This window comes from Ziziphus jujuba, chromosome 7, assembly GCF_031755915.1.
Source record: "Ziziphus jujuba cultivar Dongzao chromosome 7, ASM3175591v1".
Taxonomy (NCBI): Eukaryota; Viridiplantae; Streptophyta; class Magnoliopsida; order Rosales; family Rhamnaceae; genus Ziziphus; species Ziziphus jujuba.
Window position 1 is genome coordinate 4,406,183 of NC_083385.1, and position 21,197 is coordinate 4,427,379.

Below are 21,197 nucleotides of genomic sequence, written 5' to 3' on the forward strand. Positions count from 1 at the left end.
TAGTTTCGTTGCAGTGTGCTCATCCTCAAGGGATTGTGATTGCAAAGAATCGATTTCGATTGATGCATTGTTATTGCTATTACTATTGTTAGATGAATTATTATTATTATGATTTTTGTTTATTTTTTTAGTTTTTATATATGGTCTCAAGTAAATATTATTGTTATGTATTAAAGTAATTCTAAATTTATTTTAGATTTTTTTTTAATTAGAAGTTAGATTTTTTTCTCACCACTAAACTAATATAATGATACTTTTTTGTATGTAATTCTATGGGGAGGAAAAAACTAAATTTTAATTAATCATTCTATGCCATCTATACACGATAGATTCATTGATTAAAAAATATTTTTAATTATATGCCATCTATACACGATAGATTTTTTTAATTAATTATTTCCTAGTTAATTTTTTTTATATATATTTTTAAAATATTTTGTTTCAATTATCTACTTTTTATCTTTTACTTTTCTTCAATATTAACTGTCTAATATAATTAAAATATTTATCTATCAATATTGTTCAAATGTCACACTAACATATATATATATATATATATGTGTACACTATTGTTATATTAGGATTTTTAATTAATTAAATTGTTGTTTATGTATATATATATATATATATATATATAGGGGGTGCTTGTGGATATGGAAATGCTGTAGCGCAAGCACCATTCTCTTCGATGATCACGGCTGCGGGTCCGTCGTTGTACAAATCTGGCAAAGAATGTGGAGCTTGTTATCAGGTGCAGTTCATTATGTAGCATAAGTTAAACTTTGTTAGTTTCAGAAGAGTAAATTGCACAAATAATTAACTTGGTGGGTGTTATTTGTAAATGTGGGCCTGAATTTTAGGTAAAATGCACATCGAGTGCTAACGCAGCGTGCTCGGGGAAGCCAGTGACAGTGATTATAACCGATGCGTACCCTGGTTGTGTTTCGGAGTCTGTTCATTTTGATTTAAGCGGCACCGCTTTCGGAGCCATGGCGCTTCCTGGCCAAGCTGATAAGCTACGCAATGCTGGAGTCCTGCAGGTTAAATATCAAAGGTACTTAATCTTCACTATCCGGAAAGTGAAAAAAAAAAAAAAAAAAAAAAAAAGCTTGAAAAGTCTGCGCTTTTTTTTTTTTTTTTTTTTCTTTCTCAATAAGCATGATTAATACCCGTTAACTAGAAGAGTCATGAGATTTCATAATTTATGTTCCCATGCCTGTGGTTTTATCAGAAGGAGCACGTGTAATTATTACTCTATTTTCAGATATTTTGACAGATGATATAGTTAATAATAATTAATTATTATTAACCATGCTATAATTAATAATAGTTTTATTATTAATTAGTATATATTAATTACCATCAGAATAAAAATAGTTTTTGTTTAATATTGATTTTGTCTTGTATAAACATACGCAGAGCAAAATGCAACTACCCTGGTAAGACGATAACCTTCAAGGTGGACGCAGGGTCTAATCCGAACTACTTTGCAACTCTAATCGAATACGAAGATGGAGATGGTGACCTTGCTTCAGTGGACCTGAAACAAGCAGTTGACTCGGACTCATGGCTTCCCATGCAGCAGTCATGGGGTGCGGTCTGGAAACTTGATTCGCCTTCTCGATTCGCCTGACGGCGTTAGAGTCCAGCAACACCATCGTAGCAAACAATGTGATCCCGGCTGGTTGGAAGCCTGGTCAAACTTATAGATCTGTTGTCAATTTTGCTACCTAAACTCTATATGGAATTATGCTGTTGAAGGCTATCCTTAATTACAAAAGTCAACTTATTAGCATGACTTGCGGTTTGTCTTCATGCAATATAAAATTACATATAAATAAAAAGTAGGGCTCCCCTTTGTGGAAAGATATGTGTGCATTGCCCAGGAGGAGATTTTTGGCGGATAGCCATCTTCTTATGCTTAGTTGTGTATTTGGGTTCTTTTGGTTTTCTATAAACCTTCTTTTCCAGGCAAAAAAAAAAAAAAAAAAAGATATTGTATGACCAATTCAAATTAACACCAAATATTAAATGAGGTAATATCATAATAATGAAACCTTTAAATAATTTTAGTAAAAAAAGAAAAAAAAAACCTTTAAATAAATAAATTCTTCACATCACCTAATAAAGTATTACAATCAAATAATTTTTAATTTGAATCTCTCAGTATTGTCTTTGCAGGATCAATTTAATGACAATGTCCATTTTATTATTATTTTTCTATAATTTAAAGTTTACGTTTTGGATTTGAAAGTGTATTGTTAATGATTTTTACTATTAGATTAAGCCTATGAATATTAATTTTGTATATCTAAAGAATAACAAATCAGTCATTATTTAAATTATAATTCTTTTTCATGAATTAAGTATGTAAGAGAAAAAAAAGAAGAAGAAAGAATACAAATATATTACCAATAAGAGTGTAAGCTTATTAATTTTTACTTCTTTTTTTTTATCATTTATTGATTTTTACTTTGCCAATGAAACCTTATTTTTAATTTCTAGAATACGATGACATATGATGACTAAATAAAAGGGTATTAACACAGCCTACGATTGGACCCCATGTTAACTATTGGACCCCATGTTAACTATCTGCCTTAAGTGTAACCTAACACACTAACACAGCATATACTAATATATATATATATATATATATATATCAAGACCCGTTAAAAATTTCTCATCGGAATCCTCAACAAGTTCTGATCTCAAGGAAACACCATCGAATCTTCCAACGGAAAATCCGACAGCATCTCCCCTAAAGGTAGGACTTACAACAAATTTCTTGTATTGAAAACATACTTCTAAATACACCACCTTATTCCTCCCACTTTACTACAATGTATTTTCACAAATGGTAGCACTTTAATAAATAACAGAGAATCAGTGCATAATTAAATATATAAACGTCCAAAACAGTATACAGAGTTTTATCAAGATACAATTAAATTTGAAATTTAATACAACAAAGGATAAAAGAAACAATACAAGATAGCAAAGAAAAGTAAGTAAGGCTCCTTCAACTTTCAACAACGAACAAGACATCGAACTTGCCTCCAGACGATCAACATCTACTAACCTTGGTCTAGGGGAACGGAATTTAAAAATATGAGATGCTAATCATCTCAATGAGTGATCCTAACTACGATACAATTATAATAATAATAAAAATAAAAATAAGAAACAAGAATAATTTTAATAACAATTATTAAATTGTACACAAAATGTCATAAATAAAATAAGCAAAATCATAATAAATTTACATTAAAAATAGTCAAGGAAATATCAAATTAAATGGAATGCAATAATTTAGCATGCACATAAAATACAAATATTAATTTACAACTCAATATATATATTGAAAAAATTTTAAAAATCCAATTATTAAATTTAGAATAAGATATCATTAGATAAAATAAATAAAGTCATAAATAAACTTGGATTGAAGGACTTTGGCATAAAACAAAAATAAACTCAAAATATAAATTTTTATTAGTTAATCCATGGAATAATCAAAGAAAACTTTTAATTAATTTTAAACTTCAACTTGAAATATATTATGAAATATAAATAAAATTCATGTTAATATCTCGAATTAAAACAAATAATAAAAACATGGTAAAATACATTTAAACACCAAATGTAACACCCCGTCCCAAAATACATCAGAAATTTTCACGTTGATCGAGGGTTAACCAAGTAGGTCAAAATGTTGACTTTTCTGTTCAAAGAGAATTTTGCATTGACCAAGGTACCATTGCAGAGTACGCATCAACCCGAGTCCATAAACTAGTAGCACGTTGAAAACGGAGCTGCGGTTTGAAAGTTATGAGTGAAACAAAATACTATCTGGACTGGTCAACGAGCTTGGAGTTGACCTTTTATTTACATGGATTTCGATGTTGGCCCATAGATTATATGAAAGTGCTTGTCAATACGAGTCTGTGGACTGGTAGCACGCTTAAATCAAACCTACAGTTGGAAAGTTATGGGTTTGTAAAGTTGTGATTGTGTTTTCCAAGACTGGTTTTACTGAGTAGCAAAATACTTGAAGGAGTCCTTAAAGTTGCACCATGTGTCACCATTTGAAAGTTGCCATGTATCATAGTTAAAAAGAACCACGTGTCACGATGGAATATTATTTATATTATTATATTATTATTTTAGTATTATTTTATTTATTTATTTTTCTATTCTTTTCTTCTCCCCACGTGGGGAAAACACACCCACATGCCTTCTTCCTTCTTCTTCCTTTCCTTCCCTTCTTCCTCCTTTCTTCTCTCCCTCAGGTCCATCGGCTTTCATCATTTCTGGCCACCCACTGCTCAGATGCACTGGCCATCGGCATAGCTCAGTCACCGGCGAGCTTGGCTGCCAAATTTGGTGGCCGATCGGCTGGCGACGCGCCTAAATCGGGCGGTGGAAGCGGCGGCAGCTGTGTCTCTCTCCGGCCAAATTCGCCGTGTTTCGGTGCACCCAAGCTGCATCGACTACACCATCTGGCAGCCCATCATGTGAGCTTCATCGAAGTTTGCTCTGATTGCCGGGGAAGCTATTGATGGGCCGGGAAACAGCCATGGAAGCCAGGGACGGCACCCTGTCTGGTCACCAGATTTCCATCATTTTCGACTATGTTCTCGGTCCTTTCCCTTTAATTTGGTTCCTCTGAAGCTAATGGTGACCTTCGTTTGCTCCAATTCGAGCTCCTTCATGGCGTACAAAGGAGGGGTAAGTTGATAGTGGCTTCCAACGAAATTTCCGACCACCGTCGGTAGTTTCAAGTTAATCGAAGGTTAGAATTGTATTCTCCATATCTTTAGCTTCGCATTGATATCTCATTTGTAAATTATGGATATGTATTTGAGAATTTGTTATTTTTGATTAAATTATTAAATTAAATGTGAAAAAAAAATGAAAATTTAAATTAAATTGTATATATATATGTGTGTGCTTTTCTATATACATGTGTATGGGAATGTTGGTAAATACATGCATTTTATATATATATATATATATATATATATGTTTAAATATGTATTGTTGAAGCCTTTGTTTATGCATACCAAAAGAAATGTATACATACGTATGTGGACATTGCGCTTGTTAAATTGTTTGTTAAAGGTTTTACATGTATATATATATATATATATCTAAATGTATGAACATATAGATATGTGAATATGCATAGATATCTATGGATGGCATCTAATAAAATGTATTTCTATATCTTTAATTATATGTGAAATTGTATGTGGCCTTGATGATAATTTTGGTATAAATTGATTTAAATGTTTGAGGAATTTACTATATTAAATTATTGTGATCAAAATTTTATTTATGTATTCAATTATTTATTTAAGCATGGAATTTTATATATTTGATAAAGCATATTTATTCGACTATATTTTATCAAAATTAATTATTTTATAATATTACAAATTTATAGTTTTTGAGATGCACCCATACATGTACTAGTGTTCTGTAGTTGTAGATGTGATTAACGCGCAGGTGGAGTGTGATGAGCGCGCAAGTTGTAATGTTTCCCGTGGGTTGCTATGGACCTGAGGGCAGGCAAGTTTGATATAGTGGGCCATAAGCCGTCCCCTTTCATGGCCAGGATGACGGTTTTAAGCAGCGGCACTGTCGGGACGCCGAAGCGACCGTATGCAAGTTTGTCTCTTTAACCTCCCGTCAGTCGGTGCTTGGGATGCTGGGTACCTTCGGACACAACTGGTATATGGTGCATCAAGTATCTTTTATATGTACGTATATATATTTATATGTTATATTATTTGATATTATATTGTATATACCATACCATACGGAGGTGGCAAACCAATGTGGTCCATGTATAGCTAACCTCATAACTATGTTGCCTACGAGTCCAGAGGATTGGACGGCCAATATGGGCAACGACCCTGGTCTGTATTGGTAGCAGAGTACCGGCGACAGCTGGAATTATGGATCACGTACAATACGAACCTAGGACGACCTGCTCCTAAATCCGTATTATATTAGCCCGGATCTCAATTAAGTTCAAGTTCTAATGGAATGGACCTCAACCCCTAACCAACCTGTGGTTAGAAACCTTGGTATAATGTAGACGCCACAATAGGGGATGGAAAACCTATTGATAAGTTAAGCTAAAACAACAAATTCTCTAATGGTGTTTTAGGTGTTCTCAAAGAACAAAGAGATAATTAATCTCACAAGTATTTTCTTTATCAAATCAAAGTTGTATTCATATTGAAAACTAAGCCTTTAAATAGGCTACAAGGCCAGGAAATAAAACCCTAAAAACAAAGGGAAAACCGGCCATACAAAGTAGTTTCCTAGGATGGCCGAAATTCTCACTCCTTTCCTAATCTAATTTGGATTAATTAATTCCTTTATTTCGAGTTAGGAATTAATTAATTTACAATGAAAATAATAAAATAATAAATTTCCTAAACTTATTGTTCCAGAAACTAAATAAATAAAAACTAAAAAGTAATGGTAATTTCCTAAAACAAACGGTAGAATCAAATTAGGAAACTATAATACTAGCTTTTTGACTAAGTTGATTTTGACCATTCTTTGACCAATTTGAGCTCCAAATAAGCTGAATATGAAGTCCCACACGTTTCCCATGCTTAGAAGAGGAAGAAAAAGCCAACTCAGCAAAATACAGTAAAGCCTGCACAAAATACAGTAAAAAACAGGCCAAATTTGAAGCTGTCCGTACAACCCCTTTTTGAATGCCTTTGAAGCTGGATTGACTTGATTCCATATCCTCTTAGACATATGTATTGAATCCATAAAGAGTTGGAACCATTTCATGCTGCCCGTTGTCCATATTTGCACCAAAACTGCTACCCGGCTTCCACCACTTGGATGCTTAGAATAGGCTTTGTATCTTCAAGTATGGACAAACTCTGTTGAGATTGATTACCCCCTGTATAAATTCTCCCAGTTTGTCCTTAAATCTCTTAATTTGAGCTCTTGTGATTGGCCTAGTCTTCATCTGTGTCGGATCAGCACCCCAACGGGTTATCGGTTGAGCGGGCTTGGGCGAAATCACATCAACGTAGCATGTTAGAGGGTATCGTATGTATCTCTGTTATGAGCATGCATATTTCATTATATGCTATGGATTTTAAGATATTATTTTATGTATTTATGTTATGTTATCTATTTGTGATTTAATTTCTTACTAATATTCTTAATCGATGTTATTATTTTCTTATTACTATTAATTGTAGTTAACTATTTATTTAATCATTATTGTCACTGTTATCGAGATTGTTGTTATTATTTATTATGATTATTTATAATTTTTGATCCCTTTCTTTATTATTATTATTATCATATGGTACCTTAGAACAAGTATCACAGCCTACGGGCAAAAAAGATAGCCATCGGGCAAGTATAATAGTCCTTGGGCAAGTGGTAGCCTTTGGACAGGTGAGATAGCCCTTGGGCAGGTGTGGTTATGTGATAACCCTTGGACAGGTGATCGCCTTCGAATGAGTATGATAGCTTTCGGGCATATATGTTAATATGTTAGCCCTTGGGCAAGTTACTGTAATACTATCATCATTAAAACGATTGTTATTGTTTATTATTGTTAATGTGATGTTGTTTTCCCTTTCTTTCTATATTACAAATTGGTATGTTGGTCAAACGATATTTGAAGTGTATTTGAAAATGTATGGCATTAAGTGGGTGGTGCGGGCGGACGTGAATTTTTAAAAGGTATATTTTGGTTATTTAGTAAATTATATCTATTGTATATGTGTGTGTGTGTTTCATATGATTTGTTATCAAAGTTTTTTCATTTGTGAAATTTAATTGTAGTAAGGTGGGAGGGATAAGGTGGTACAATATAGGAGTGCATTTTTGTGCAAATAAATTTTTGGGCATACTTTACCCTTAAGGAAGATGCTGTCGGATTTTCCTCAGGACGGTCCAGTAGGGTTTCCCTTGGGATCATGGTTTATCTAGGGTTCCAAGGAAGGATCCTGGATGGGTTCTGACACCAAACCCATTTAAATAGTAAAAATCAAGGTAAAATGCATTTTAGAAACATTGATTTAAAATAATTGACATAAAATATGAATAAAAACATTTTAGAAAAATACCAATTAAATACACTTAATTTAAATACGACTTTAAAACTTTAGCATTTAAAATTTATATGTGAAAAATACTTGACGCACCACACTATATACCAGTGATGCCCTATTATACCCAGAGTCCCGAGTACCGTCTGGCAGGAGGTTAAAGAGAAAAACTTGCATGCATTCGCTTCAGCGTCCCAACAGCACCGCTGCTTAAATCGTCATCCCGGCCATGGAGGGTGGTGGCTATGGTCAATATCAAACTTGCCTGCCCTCCATCCAATGGCAACTCAATGGAGACATGACAACCTGCGCGCTTATTCACATATACAATACAGAACACCAGTACTGTATGAGTGTGTCTAAAATCAATTACTAAATTTGTTATTAAAATACCTAGTTTTTCAAAAATTCACTGTGGGAATTATACCACTTTTCAAACCCACATTCTTTTAAGTCCTCATCATAAATCCATCGATATAAATTCCATCAATTTCAAATCCATCAATGAAATTAACAATAATTTCAAATAAATATTGCTTCAATTCCTCAAAATTCAAAATATAATTCAATCACAATTTCTTTTAATTCTCAAATATATTTTTGGCACCCAAACATTTATTAAAATAACATAAATTGGCAATAAAATTTAGATGGAAATTATCATAATATTAATTACATAAAACATATTTTTTGAATATCTAATTATAAAATATTCCAACAACAAAATTCAATAATTATTAAATTAAACCTCAAATTCAAGAAAATTCTTAAAACCCAAAATATGTATAATACACCAATAATTTAATTTCCTTCAATTTTGGTATAAAATTTCAATTATAATTTTCTAAACGATTAACACATGAAATATTACATTTTCAAATAATCAATTATCACAAAATACATATAATTAAACACCCAAAATTAAGTTTGAAGGTGGATCACTCACCTCGAGCACGTAATTCAACCAAGATCCTCTATAGGATCAATTATACAATTCACACGTGTTCCTAGAACATTGACAATACACAAATCGATTAAATTAATATTTTAATCGGATAAATTATACATAGTTATCTAGAGGATCTAACACAAATGCTAACCAAAATTTGCAAATAATATGTTGAAACGAAGCTTACAACACGAGGATTAAGGATTGACCTTTACTTTACCTTCCGGAGATCGGATCCGAGGTGGCCGGAATCTCACCGGAAAGATTTCGGTATTTAAGTCCTCGGATCTAACAAACCGCAGTGAATTGGAGGAAACTGTCCTCTGATTTGGGTTCAGTGGGTTTGGATTAGTGGGAGAAGGTGGGCAGTGTGATCGGGAACTCGCCGAAAACCAGTTTCCCAATGAGCCGCCATGGTCACCTGAAACCATTACTGCCGGTGGCGTGTTCAGTGACCCGGTAGCCATTGGTCGTGATTTTTTGTGGGAAGATAAATCGGGGGATAGGTGACTCAATGGGAACAATGGTGAGGCAAACAGAGGTCTGGTTTGGGAGAAATCGACCGGGGAAGGAATCGACACCGCCGCCGAAAATCACCTTGATCTGGGTGCGTCGGCGATCAGTTGGCCGTGATTTTTGAATGGCCGGTTGGTTTTTAGGTTGGCTTCACGATGGTTCGGTGCATGTAGATCGGGGGTGGCCGAGAAAGGATGCATCAGTGGTGGCCGGTGGTGATGCTTTCTCATCTCTTTCTCCCTCTCTTGCTCTCTCCTCTATCTCACTCCTCACACGCCCCACACAACCATTTGCCCAATCAAAATGCCTCTTATGGGTGACACTGTGCACTCACAGGGTGGCCAGATTTCGACACGTGGCATGTAGTGTAAAATAATATAAAATATTACAGTGTTAGAAAAACTTTGCAGGTCCATAACTTTTCAACGAAATGCTTAAATTAGGCGTGTCACTAGTCTATGAACTCGTATCGACGAGTACTTCATAACCATGCATGAGATAAAGCTCAATTTTACAAAAATAAAAGTCAACTTCGGCACCCTCAGATTGTTCGGACCTCAACTTGTTTTGCCCATAACTTTCAAACTGTAACTCCGTTTTCATCGTGCTACTAGTTTACAAACTCGGGTCGATGCACCTTGCGACTATTTTATAAATTGTACTAGTCTACGAACTTCATTCGATGACCAAATAAAACTCTAATTTTTACTAAGGTTTTTAACAATATAAATAAAAAAAGCAAGTAATCAATAAAAAGGACAAAAAAAACGCATTAATCTTACATGAACCATATAAAAAAGAAGAAAATTGTAAGAATCACACAAAATATTATATGTAATTGGTGAAAATTATGGTATGATCTTACAATAATAATCGAAGAGTTGTGGTTCGATGTTTTGTTTATCTAGTGCCATGAGTTATATATATAAACATATATATATATATATATATAGCATACCCAATAACAAGCTCCACAACCATTGCCTTTATTGTATAAAGAAGGGCCTCCTGCTGATACCATTTTGTAGAAAGGGTTCTCTACGGCATAACTAAACCCACAAGGTCCTCCTATACAACATTTATAAAATTAAAATATATACTTTCAGATTTATTAAAAAAAAAAGAAAAAGAAAAAAATAGTTAATTACCATCACCTCCTCCACCACTTGGGCTTCCATACCACGTAACTCTGCCCTGTAACCACTGCCTAAACCTTTGATCAGCACTTGAGATATTAAGAAGCTTGGGATTGAAGCCTGAGCATGATCGAAATAAAGAAAAAAAAATGTTGCAAAAATAATAAAAGATAATGGAGATTGAAGAAGACGAGCCATATGAAGACCAAAGTCCTCAAAATATCAATAATTAATTACTCGTGGAATATATGTGTACTAGTACTGTGTGATATTTATAGAGTGAGAAATATGGCAATTTATATAGCTGATTAATTGGTTTCAAGAATGGCATTTGTCATTACATATTCTGAGACTGATTTTAATGAGGAAACCAACCTATATTTCTGAAATTTTCAATCGATAATTAAAATTAACCCAAAATAATATGAGAGAAACATTCTCGATTATATATATATATATATATATATAGAGAGAGAGAGAGAGAGAGAAGCTGTGACAAAATGCATCACATTTAAGACTTACCATGCATAGGTATAAAAGAAATGTATTCAATGCGAAGTATAAAAAATTCAAAAGTAATTTTAGATTTTAAAAGAATTTATGAATTTTTATAGAATTCCATAAGTTTTATATTGTAATTTTGAAAATCTAATGAAATCTATTATATATTTCTAAGATTTTTTCAAAGAATTTAAGAAATTTTTTTTAATACAAATATCTAAGATTTTTTTCTTTTTAACATGGTTACAATATATTTTGATTTAAAAAGGACAGGATCGTACCAAAATCCAACCAAAGATGGTGAGAATACTTGATGATGTATTGTTGGTGGTTTTACAAGTAAATCAAGCCAATGAATGCATCAAAGTATCTAAGATTTGCTGAAAATAAATAAATTTTGATAATCGATCTCATTGTGTACAAACATATTGTGCATAAAATCAATAATTATTCCTAGATATTATTTTTATATATGAATGGTTTCATAATCATGTATAGGTGTCCAATTATGCTGCAATGACCTAGCAAATATCAAGCATAATAAACTATGATTTATTTGTTCACACTCAAAAATTTATATATTGATTTGTAAAAGTGATTCCACGCAATATTCCAAACGATTTTATTTGGAAATGCTATATTTGAACTATAAATGCTGATATCAACTGTAGTACGAAACTTTCAATTTATATCAATATGTGAACCACAATTTCATCCTAGCTAGAGTTAGCATGAAATTCACAATTCCTATATATATAATAAAAACATAGATAGCAATGGATAAGCTTATAGACATGCTCAAAAACAATGTACAAATTTATCCAGTTAAAAAAGGAGCACAAAGATACCTTTAATTATTCACGTCTGACCACATCACCCACTTATTACCGTACATTTCAAATACCGTGTTACGAAATCTACCAATGCATAATATAGGAAGAAAAGTAAAACAATCATCACATCATCAACAATAATAATAATTGCAGTCGTTTTCATGATAAAAATAGTACTAATATCATCCATCATATTTACTCGAAGATAATTACTTGTCCAAGGACTATCTCACTTGCGCGAAGGCTACCACTTGTTCCAAGGATTATTATACTTGTCCAATAGCTATCTTTCTTGTCCATAGGCTGTGATACTTGTCCGGATGTACCATATGATAATAATAATAATAATAATATAAATAATACTAATAATAAAAAAAATGAAAAAAAATAAATAATGGCAATAATAAAAAAAATAATAATAATCATAATGATGATGATAATATTAGTAATAATGAAAATAATTATAATATTAATAACAAAAATAATATTAATAATAATAATGACAATAAAAGTAATTAAGTATAATGTTAGAAAATCAGGTTATGAATAGATAGAATAGTACGAGGTCAAATAATATTTTAAAATTAAAAATATATTATGAAATATACATTTGTATCAAGGGTACAAATGATACCCTTTAACATGCTGCGCAATCTATGATTCCAGCTGTCACCGACACCCTGCTACCAATACAGTTCGGGATAGTTGCCTAGATTGGCCATCCAATCCTCTGGACTCGTAGGCAACATAGTTACAAGGCTAGCACTTCATGGACTACATCGGATCTCTGTCCCTGTATGATATGATACATACAAATATATAAATATATATATATATATATATATACAAAAGATACTTTATGCACATACTATATACCAATGGTGTCCTACGATGCCCAGCGTTCCAAAACACCATCTGACGGGGAGATTAAAGAGATAAACCAACATACAGTCACGTGGCGTCCCACCGCGCCGCTTCTAACAGGTGTCCTGGCCATGGAGGGGGATGGCTGATGCTTATTGTGCATTATACCCTGCCTACCCTTGATCCGATGGCAACCACAGGACAATCCTATAAATCAACCTGCACGCTAATCACATCCAAATCTACATCCACATATGCGCTAATCACATCCACAACTACAAAACACCAGTACATGTATGGTGCATCGAAAACTGATAAAAATATTTTATAATATTATATTTTTTTAATAATATAATATAATATTATAAAATTTGAATTTTTATAAGATACACTTAAATTTATGCACTTTTATCAAATTCACAAAATTCCATAAATATAATTTTGATCACAACAAGTCAATATAATCAATTCCTCAAACCTTCAATTCAATTTATATCGAAAATATTATCAGTGAAGCCATATAAAAAGTTATATATAGTTAAATACATAAGATTAAATACTATCCAATAAATCATATATTTTCAAATATCAAAATCTCATAGACACCGCTGGATTAAATACTTTCTTTCAAATTTATATAATCCACATATATATAATTATATATTTTCATATAAAAATCACACACCTCCATATATATATATATATATTATATATATACCCAAAGCTTTAACGATATATATACACACACATATATATATATATATATATGAATATACATACATATATGCATCACATGTTCACAGTACATGTATATATGTATCAATCTATACACATGCTAACTATAATTTTCGTATAATAATTCCAATCAACCACAAGTAAACTCACAAAAATCTATAACGATCCTTTCACACCTTCTGCTTAATAATATCAACATTGTCCATGCTAATTTGATAAAATACAAGATGAACCCGTATGGCCTAAACTGCAAATTTGGGATTTTTCAGTATCTTGACAATTAATTCAAATTGATCATTTCTTTAACTCCCAACAATCATCAATAACTTAATTATAGTAACAATTAGTAAAAACTTGCTCAATTTCTGTCCAATTTCAGCATAAACATAACTTAGCTTCAGCAGTGGCAACTTTCTAAATACTCAACTATAATTCACATTCTAGCTACCAATTCGAAGCTTATGGTGAGAGCAGCAAGAATATACCTTCAATTGGTTCAACATACGCCGGAGGTCGTAGGAATCCTACCGTGAAGTTACTACCAAAATGGGCTCTTGTCATATCTTGTGAATGAGCAAGATTTGAGCCAATTCAACATTTGTGGGAAAGGACCCATCACATGGCCTATAGTTTTCATAAAACCAGCCAACAGGGAGGACACAGTTCGCCGGTGTTGGGCGCCGATCATAGCGTGTCCATCGGCCAACTGACTGGAGATTCGACGGTCGGGCTCGCCTAGCCGTGGGCCATCCTGTCGCCTGGTGCGTGTGGCTGTCCGATGGCCTGAAGAGATGCAGACAGAGAGAGAGGGACCGACGGGAGGGAGAGAGGAAGAAAGAAGAAGAAAGAAGAAGAAGAAGAAAGGAAGGAGAAAGTCCTGTGGGTATTTTGTCAGGACCCATCTAAAATTCCTCACCGGAACCCTAGACAAGCCCTGATCCCAGGGAAACCCTACCAGACCTTCCAATGGAAAATCCGGCAGAACCTCCCCTAAGGGTTGGACTTACCATAAATTTCCTGCACTGAAAATACACTTCTATATACACCACCTTATTCCTACCACATTACTACAATTTAATTCCATAAATTTACAGCACTCCAAAATAATAACAGGGAATCAATATATGATTCAATAAATATGTGTCCAATCAGTATATAGAGCATTATATAAATGATTGTAAAATTAATACAATGACAGATGAAGCAATACAAGATGGAGAGGAAAAAGGGAGGAAAAGCTTCTCTTGGACTTTCGGCAATGAACTGAGACGTTGGGTTCGCCCCGGACAATTAATGTCGACTAACTTGGACCTAAGGGAACAGAATTTAAAAATATGAGATCTAATCATCTCAGTGAGTAACCCAGTCTAATATACAATTATAATAGTAATAATAATTATAGTACACTTGATTAATTAATAATTAATAATTAATTGGAAATAATATTTTCTCTCAAAACCCTCACCATTCACTCCGTTGGAAAAGTTTCCCTTTTAAAACATTTTACAAAACCCGCTATTTGTATGCCCCGAAAACCAAGGAAAACAATTAGTCAATAATTTTCTAATAAAATATGATAATTCAAGAATCCAATTTATAATGAAATAAATTGAAATAAAAATAACTTATAACAATTACTAAATAATTAATCCATGTCATAATCTCATAAATATCACTGGGTTTATTCCATCCAATTAAACCCGTAAATTTTCCACAATTCCTTTATAAATCATCGTCATAAATCCATCAACTCTCAGTTCCATCAATTTAAATATCCAAATTTTCCAATGGCACAAATATTTTTGAAACATAATAAATTAAATCAATATTTCTTTCTCAAATATTTAAAAACCAATTGGAATCAAATATGTCATTTAATTCTCGTAAAATCCACAATAATCAAAATTCTCATAAATATACATTTCAAACACATAATAAATCCATCAATGAAATTATCAATAATTTAAAATAAATATTCCTTCAATTTATCAAAATCAAAATATGCTTTAATGCACATATACATTTCAATTTATTCTAATTGTGCCATCAAAATTTCAAATATAATTTTGCTAAATATTTAACACATAAATATTAAATCCAAACATTTAATTATCACAAAATAAATATAATTTAATACCCGAAAATAATTTTGAAGGTGGGTCACTCACCTCGAGCACGCAATCAACCCAAGATACTCCATGGGATAAATTCCACGACGCATACGTGCTCCTAGAACAACAATATTACACAACTCAAATAAAAATTAATATTTTATTCAGGTAAATAATACCCGGTACCGGGGGATTTAACACAAACGTTAACCAAAATTTATGAGTAATATACCAAATCAAAGCTTGTGAAACGAGGATTACGAATCTGATCTTACTTCCCAGAGATCGGACCCGAGGTGGCCGGATTCTCGTCGGAAAGTTCTCGGATTTCAAGTCCTCAATTCTCTCAATCCGTCACGAATTGGAGGAAAACGACCTCAGATTTGGGTTTAGAGAGGTCGAATTAATGGGGAAGGATAGGTGGGGTGATCGGAAACTCACAGGAATTGGGTTTTCCGGTGAGCCGCCGTGGTCATCGGAATCCGCCACCACCGGCGGCGCGTCCGGTGGCCACTGGTTGTGATTTTTGGTGGGAAGGTAGATCGAGGAATGGGTGACTCAACGAGACCGGCGGTGACGCAACCGGAGGTCGGAATGGAGAGAAATCTAGGTTTGAAGTAATCGGCACCGCCGCCGGAAAAAGTCTCGATGCAAGCCCTTCGGCGGTCGGTTGGCCGGCCAGTTTTCAGGTGGGCTTCAAGCTAGGATGGCGCGTGTACTGTTCTGGTGGCCGGAAATGGGTGAACGACAGTTGGCCGGTTGGGTTCCTCTCTCTAGCTCGCTCTCTCTCTCTCTCTCTCTCTCTCTCTCTCCTCCTTCTCCTTCTCTCTCCTCCTTCCCCTTCTCAGCCAATCAAAATGCCCGTGGGTGCCACTGTGCACTCACGGGTGGGTCCACTTTTTTGACACGTGGCACCACTGTTCACACACATATAGATCCATGAATAGTAAATACTGTCTCGGAAAAACTTCACAGTTCCGCAACTTTCAAACCACATGTCCAAATCGAACGTGCCGCTAATCTATAAACTCATATCGATGAGTACTTCACAACTATGCATGAGTCAAAGCTCAACTTTGCATGAATAAAAAGTCAACTGGGGCACCACTTGGACAGTTTGAACTTCAATTTGTTTTGCTCATAACTTTCAAACCGTAGCTCCGTTTTTGACGTACTACTTATCTATGAACTCGTGATAACGTGTACTTTTTAACGGTACCTCGGTCGATGTAAAATTCCATTAAGAACAAAAAGTCAACATTTGATCCCTTCTCGATCACCGACGGTCAAACCCGGTCAACCTTGGTCAAATTTTAGAAATTTTCGATGTACTTCGGGTCGGGGTGTTATATATTTTCCCACGTGGGAGAGAATAAAAGAAAAAGAAAATAAATAAGTAAATATATAAAATAATATTAAAATAATAATAAAACAATGTAATATTTAATTGTCTGAAATGTGGCATTTCCTTGTCGTGACACATGGCATCCTTTATAATGCTACACATGGCATCCCTGTTCACGTATACTCACAGATCGATGAATAGTAATAGCTGTCTCGGAAAAACTTCACAGGTCCGTAACTTTTCCACCACATATCCAAATCAAGCGTGCTGCTAGTCTACGAGCTCGTATCGACACATACTTCATAACCATACATAAGTCAATGCTCAATTTTAGAAGAATAAAAAGTCAACTCTGACACCCTCGGACAGTTCGGACCTCATCTTGTTTTACTCATAACTTTCAAACTGTAGCTCCTTTTTTTACGAGTTACTAGTCTACGGATTCAAGTAGATGCGTACTTCGCAATGGTACCTTGGTCAACCTAGAATTCTTACTGAGTCAAAAAGTCAAAATTTGACCATTCTCAGTCAACGATAGAAATTTCCAGTGTATTTCGGGATGGGGTGTTACATATGTGCTTTTCTCCAACTGGAGTATACAACTAGACTTCCACTTCACGTATGTCCCATATATATTTATTACCATCGTCCATTTTTAGTTAATATTAGTAATAAATTCAACTGGAATGTTGCTTTGTATTAATTAATTAATGTAAGCACAAAGGCATACTTATAATCCCATAGTCATAATACATGCTCCTTTTTTTCTACTTTTTTGGCTGAGGAACATTGTATATACTTGCATACAATTAGACCTTGGTAAATACTTTGCTCATTCACCGCAAACGTACAATAGTAAGTTGATAATGCCACGCAGAGTTTAACTTTGGCCACATTAGTAATTTTTGCCATTTTTGCCATGTTAAGTATTCTTTTAATGGACAACCACATCACAGTCCTTCCTCAAACTCGGATCCATGTAACTCAAAGCTTTTTGCTGTGAAAGGGCTTCTACTTTTGGCAGAGACGTGAGTTTCTATGAACGCCAATATATCAGCTTCTCATGAAGCTAATGCTTTAAGCTGGTTTTGGGTTTTTCACATTTCAGGCTAAATGCATCGATGAATAAGAAATGGATAGAGAAGAAAGTGAGGGCTAAGGGCAAAATTGAAATTGCAATGCTTAATAGCCGTGGCAAAATTGAAACTGCGTGGCAACAACGCTATTTACGGTATATTTTCATATTCGATCGGGGCCCACATGCTCAGTTCCATTGGGTCCATTTGCATAGCCGCATGTGTGTTATATGACTATATCCTTTTGCGTGGACATCATATTCTCGAAATTAAAATAAGGTTTTGGAATGTTTAATTGGCGAGGTGAAAAAATATATATATATATATATATGAATGAGCAAAACTGTCTAGAATTTTAGTCTTTTTAATCTAATTAGGAATTTAGGAGTAGTGAGAGAGATTTTAAACTAAGTATTAAAACTTTATTAGATAAAGAATAATTTACTTATTTCTCAATTTCATTATTATGATATTATGTCATTTAATAATTGTAGTTAATTTGAATTTGTCTTCTAATATCTCATTTAGTCCATGTGACGTGTTTTAACAATTTTCCCAAATTAATAAATAATGAGTAGATAATGTACGAAGGGAAGAAAAAAAGAGGCAGCTCACCAAAAACTCCACAAAGGAAAAAGCCCTACTTTTTATTTATATTTAATATCATATTGCGTGAAGACAAATCCAAGTCATGCTAATAATTTGACTTTTTTAAAGTTACCATGAAGAGCATATAGCAGAACGACGTAATTTATGTAGCAAAGTTGATAAATGTATTACATAATCCAGTGGGGGAATATCTAAACAATGCTAATGCGTGATCCGCTGCAATTTGAACAGGCTACATTTTATTTAATTTGTTAATTTATTTATTTGTTGTTATTTACATTTGATGATTTTATATATATATATATATGTGCTTTAACAAATATTTATGTTCTCTTTGAAGTAATTTTTTCCAACATAACCCTTAAGAGCATACTGTAATTACCTACAAATATGTGGGTGTATATATATATATATATATATGTAAAATAGAGAGACATAATTTAGGTAGCAAAGGTGACATCAGATGTATAAGTTTCACCAGGCTTCCAACCATCGGGAATCACGTTGTTGGCCACAATGGTGTTGCCGAAGTCTAACCCGGTAAGGCGAATCGAGAAGGGGGCCTGTAAAGCAAAACCAGCGTCAAGTTTCCAAACTGCACCCCATGATTGCTGCAAGGGAAGCCATGAGTCTGAGTCACCGGCTTGTTTCAGCTCCACTGAACCAAGGACACCGTCTCCGTCTACATATTTTATTAAAGCAGCAAAGTAGTATGGGTTAGACCCTGTGTCCACTTGAAAGGTTATCTTCTTATCGGGATAGCTGCATTTTGCTCTGGACATATTTATATATATATACGTGTATTGTTAGACACACCATAAATTTTAATTTTTAATTGGGCAAAATGAGATAGAAACTTCTGAAGATATAAAAATCAAATCAATAACTCTTTGTTGGAGAATGAAACAGTGAAAAAATCAAAATTAAGCATCATAATAATAATAATAATATGCATGCATTCCAATAAAAAAAAAAAAATGACAATTGGCATCTTAAGGTTGAAATATTTGATAATATGGTACAGTAATTACATGGGTTCACTCTGATAAACGCCCTATGTATGTGAAACATCTTCTTGTTAACAGGTGCTAATTAATCATTAATAAAAAGAAGTCATTTTTTCATCTCCCTGTCTATAAACAAAAAAATACTTGTATATAATGGTGGCGTTATGTTATCCCTTACCATTTGTATTAATCACGTACATACCAAATTAACTTAATTATCTATAATCATAAGCAAAATATAATAATAAAATGAAACAAATAAGCTATATAAAATATTTATTAAATATCCATTTATAAATAGTCTGTTATACCACATCATTTACATAATATGATAATTATATATAAATTTTTGCCCATTGTATAAATTACCTTTGGTACTGAATCTCCAGGACTCCAGCATTGCGTAGTTGATGAGCCTGGCCAGGAAGCGCCATGGCTCCAAAGGCAGTACCGCTTAAATCAAAATGAACAGACTCCGAAGCGCAACCAGGGCACTCATCGGTTATAACCACTGTCACCAGTTGCTCCGAGCATGCTGGGTTAACACTTGCTGTGCATTTCACCTGTGTGTGTGTATCTATATATATATATATAACACCAAGTTAATTACCCTTGCCTTTTCTCATTTGAAACTAACAGAGTTTATGTTACAAATTAATGAAGTATTGCACCTGATAACAAGCTCCACATTCTTTGCCAGATTTGAACAACGACGGACCTCCAGCCGTTGTGAATGAAGAGAATGGTGCTTGCTCTACAGCATCTCCATATCCACAAGCACCCTCTATTTACAAATAAGTAATAATATATACAAATAATTAATAATTCAATTAATTAAAAAGTATAATAGATATATATATATATATATATATATGAGGCTGGTTAACAGTTGAAGAATATGGATAAGTATATTTTGTGTCCATTATGGATTTACCGTTACTTCCAGCACCGTTGGCGCTTCCGTACCAGGTAGCCCCGGCTGGGGACCAAGTGGATTGAGACTCATTTAAGACATTATAAAAGAGCTTGCGTTTGAAGCAAGAACCAGTGTTTATAAGAAGAAAAGACAAAGCTAGTAGCGTAAGGATAGACCACGAATGTGAACGCGCAAGAGCCATAACAACTCAATCACTAGTGCTAATTCGGAGACAACTGTAACCGGAGCCTGTGGCAATTGTCTTGCTGCAGGCTATTTTTGTTGATGAACTTGTGGATAAACAGGTCGGTATTTATAGAAGGGAGAACGTGAGACTTCATTACAATGCCTTCAATCATTTAAAGCCACGTGCCTTTTTCCACATCTCAAGCCAATCGATATTTAGGTCTTTTTTTGTATTATTATAATATTGAAAAGAATTTTAGTTTCAATTTCCAATTATAAGCATTCCCTTTAAAGGATTTTAATATCTT

At 33.7% G+C, this 21,197-nt stretch overlaps 1 protein-coding gene and 1 pseudogene across 1 annotated transcript; one reads left to right on the forward strand and one right to left on the reverse strand.

The window, feature by feature from the left end:
* The first annotated feature begins 140 nt into the window (after positions 1-140).
* LOC125423687 (putative expansin-B2) lies at positions 141-1,880 on the forward strand (annotated as a pseudogene).
* Positions 1,881-19,220: 17,340 nt separating this feature from the next.
* On the reverse strand, positions 19,221-20,905 carry LOC107424172 (putative expansin-B2). Its single transcript, XM_048478428.2, has 4 exons — positions 20,722-20,905; positions 20,459-20,571; positions 20,157-20,350; positions 19,221-19,554 (listed from the first exon to the last, which is right to left on the reverse strand). The coding sequence occupies exons 1-4, from the start codon at positions 20,903-20,905 to the stop codon at positions 19,221-19,223; spliced, it is 825 nt and encodes a 274-aa protein (XP_048334385.1).
* Between the last annotated feature and the right edge of the window lie 292 nt (positions 20,906-21,197).

Bases quoted from the DNA above. Each gene is read 5' to 3' on its own strand.
- LOC107424172 (XM_048478428.2), bottom strand. From the start codon at position 20,905: ATGGCTCTTGCGCGTTCACATTCGTGGTCTATCCTTACGCTACTAGCT. The intron at 20,572-20,721 runs GTAAATCCATAA...ATTTGTAAATAG, and splicing joins CAACGGTGCTGGAAGTAACG to AGGGTGCTTGTGGATATGGA. The intron at 20,351-20,458 runs GTGCAATACTTC...ACACACACACAG, and splicing joins AATGTGGAGCTTGTTATCAG to GTGAAATGCACAGCAAGTGT.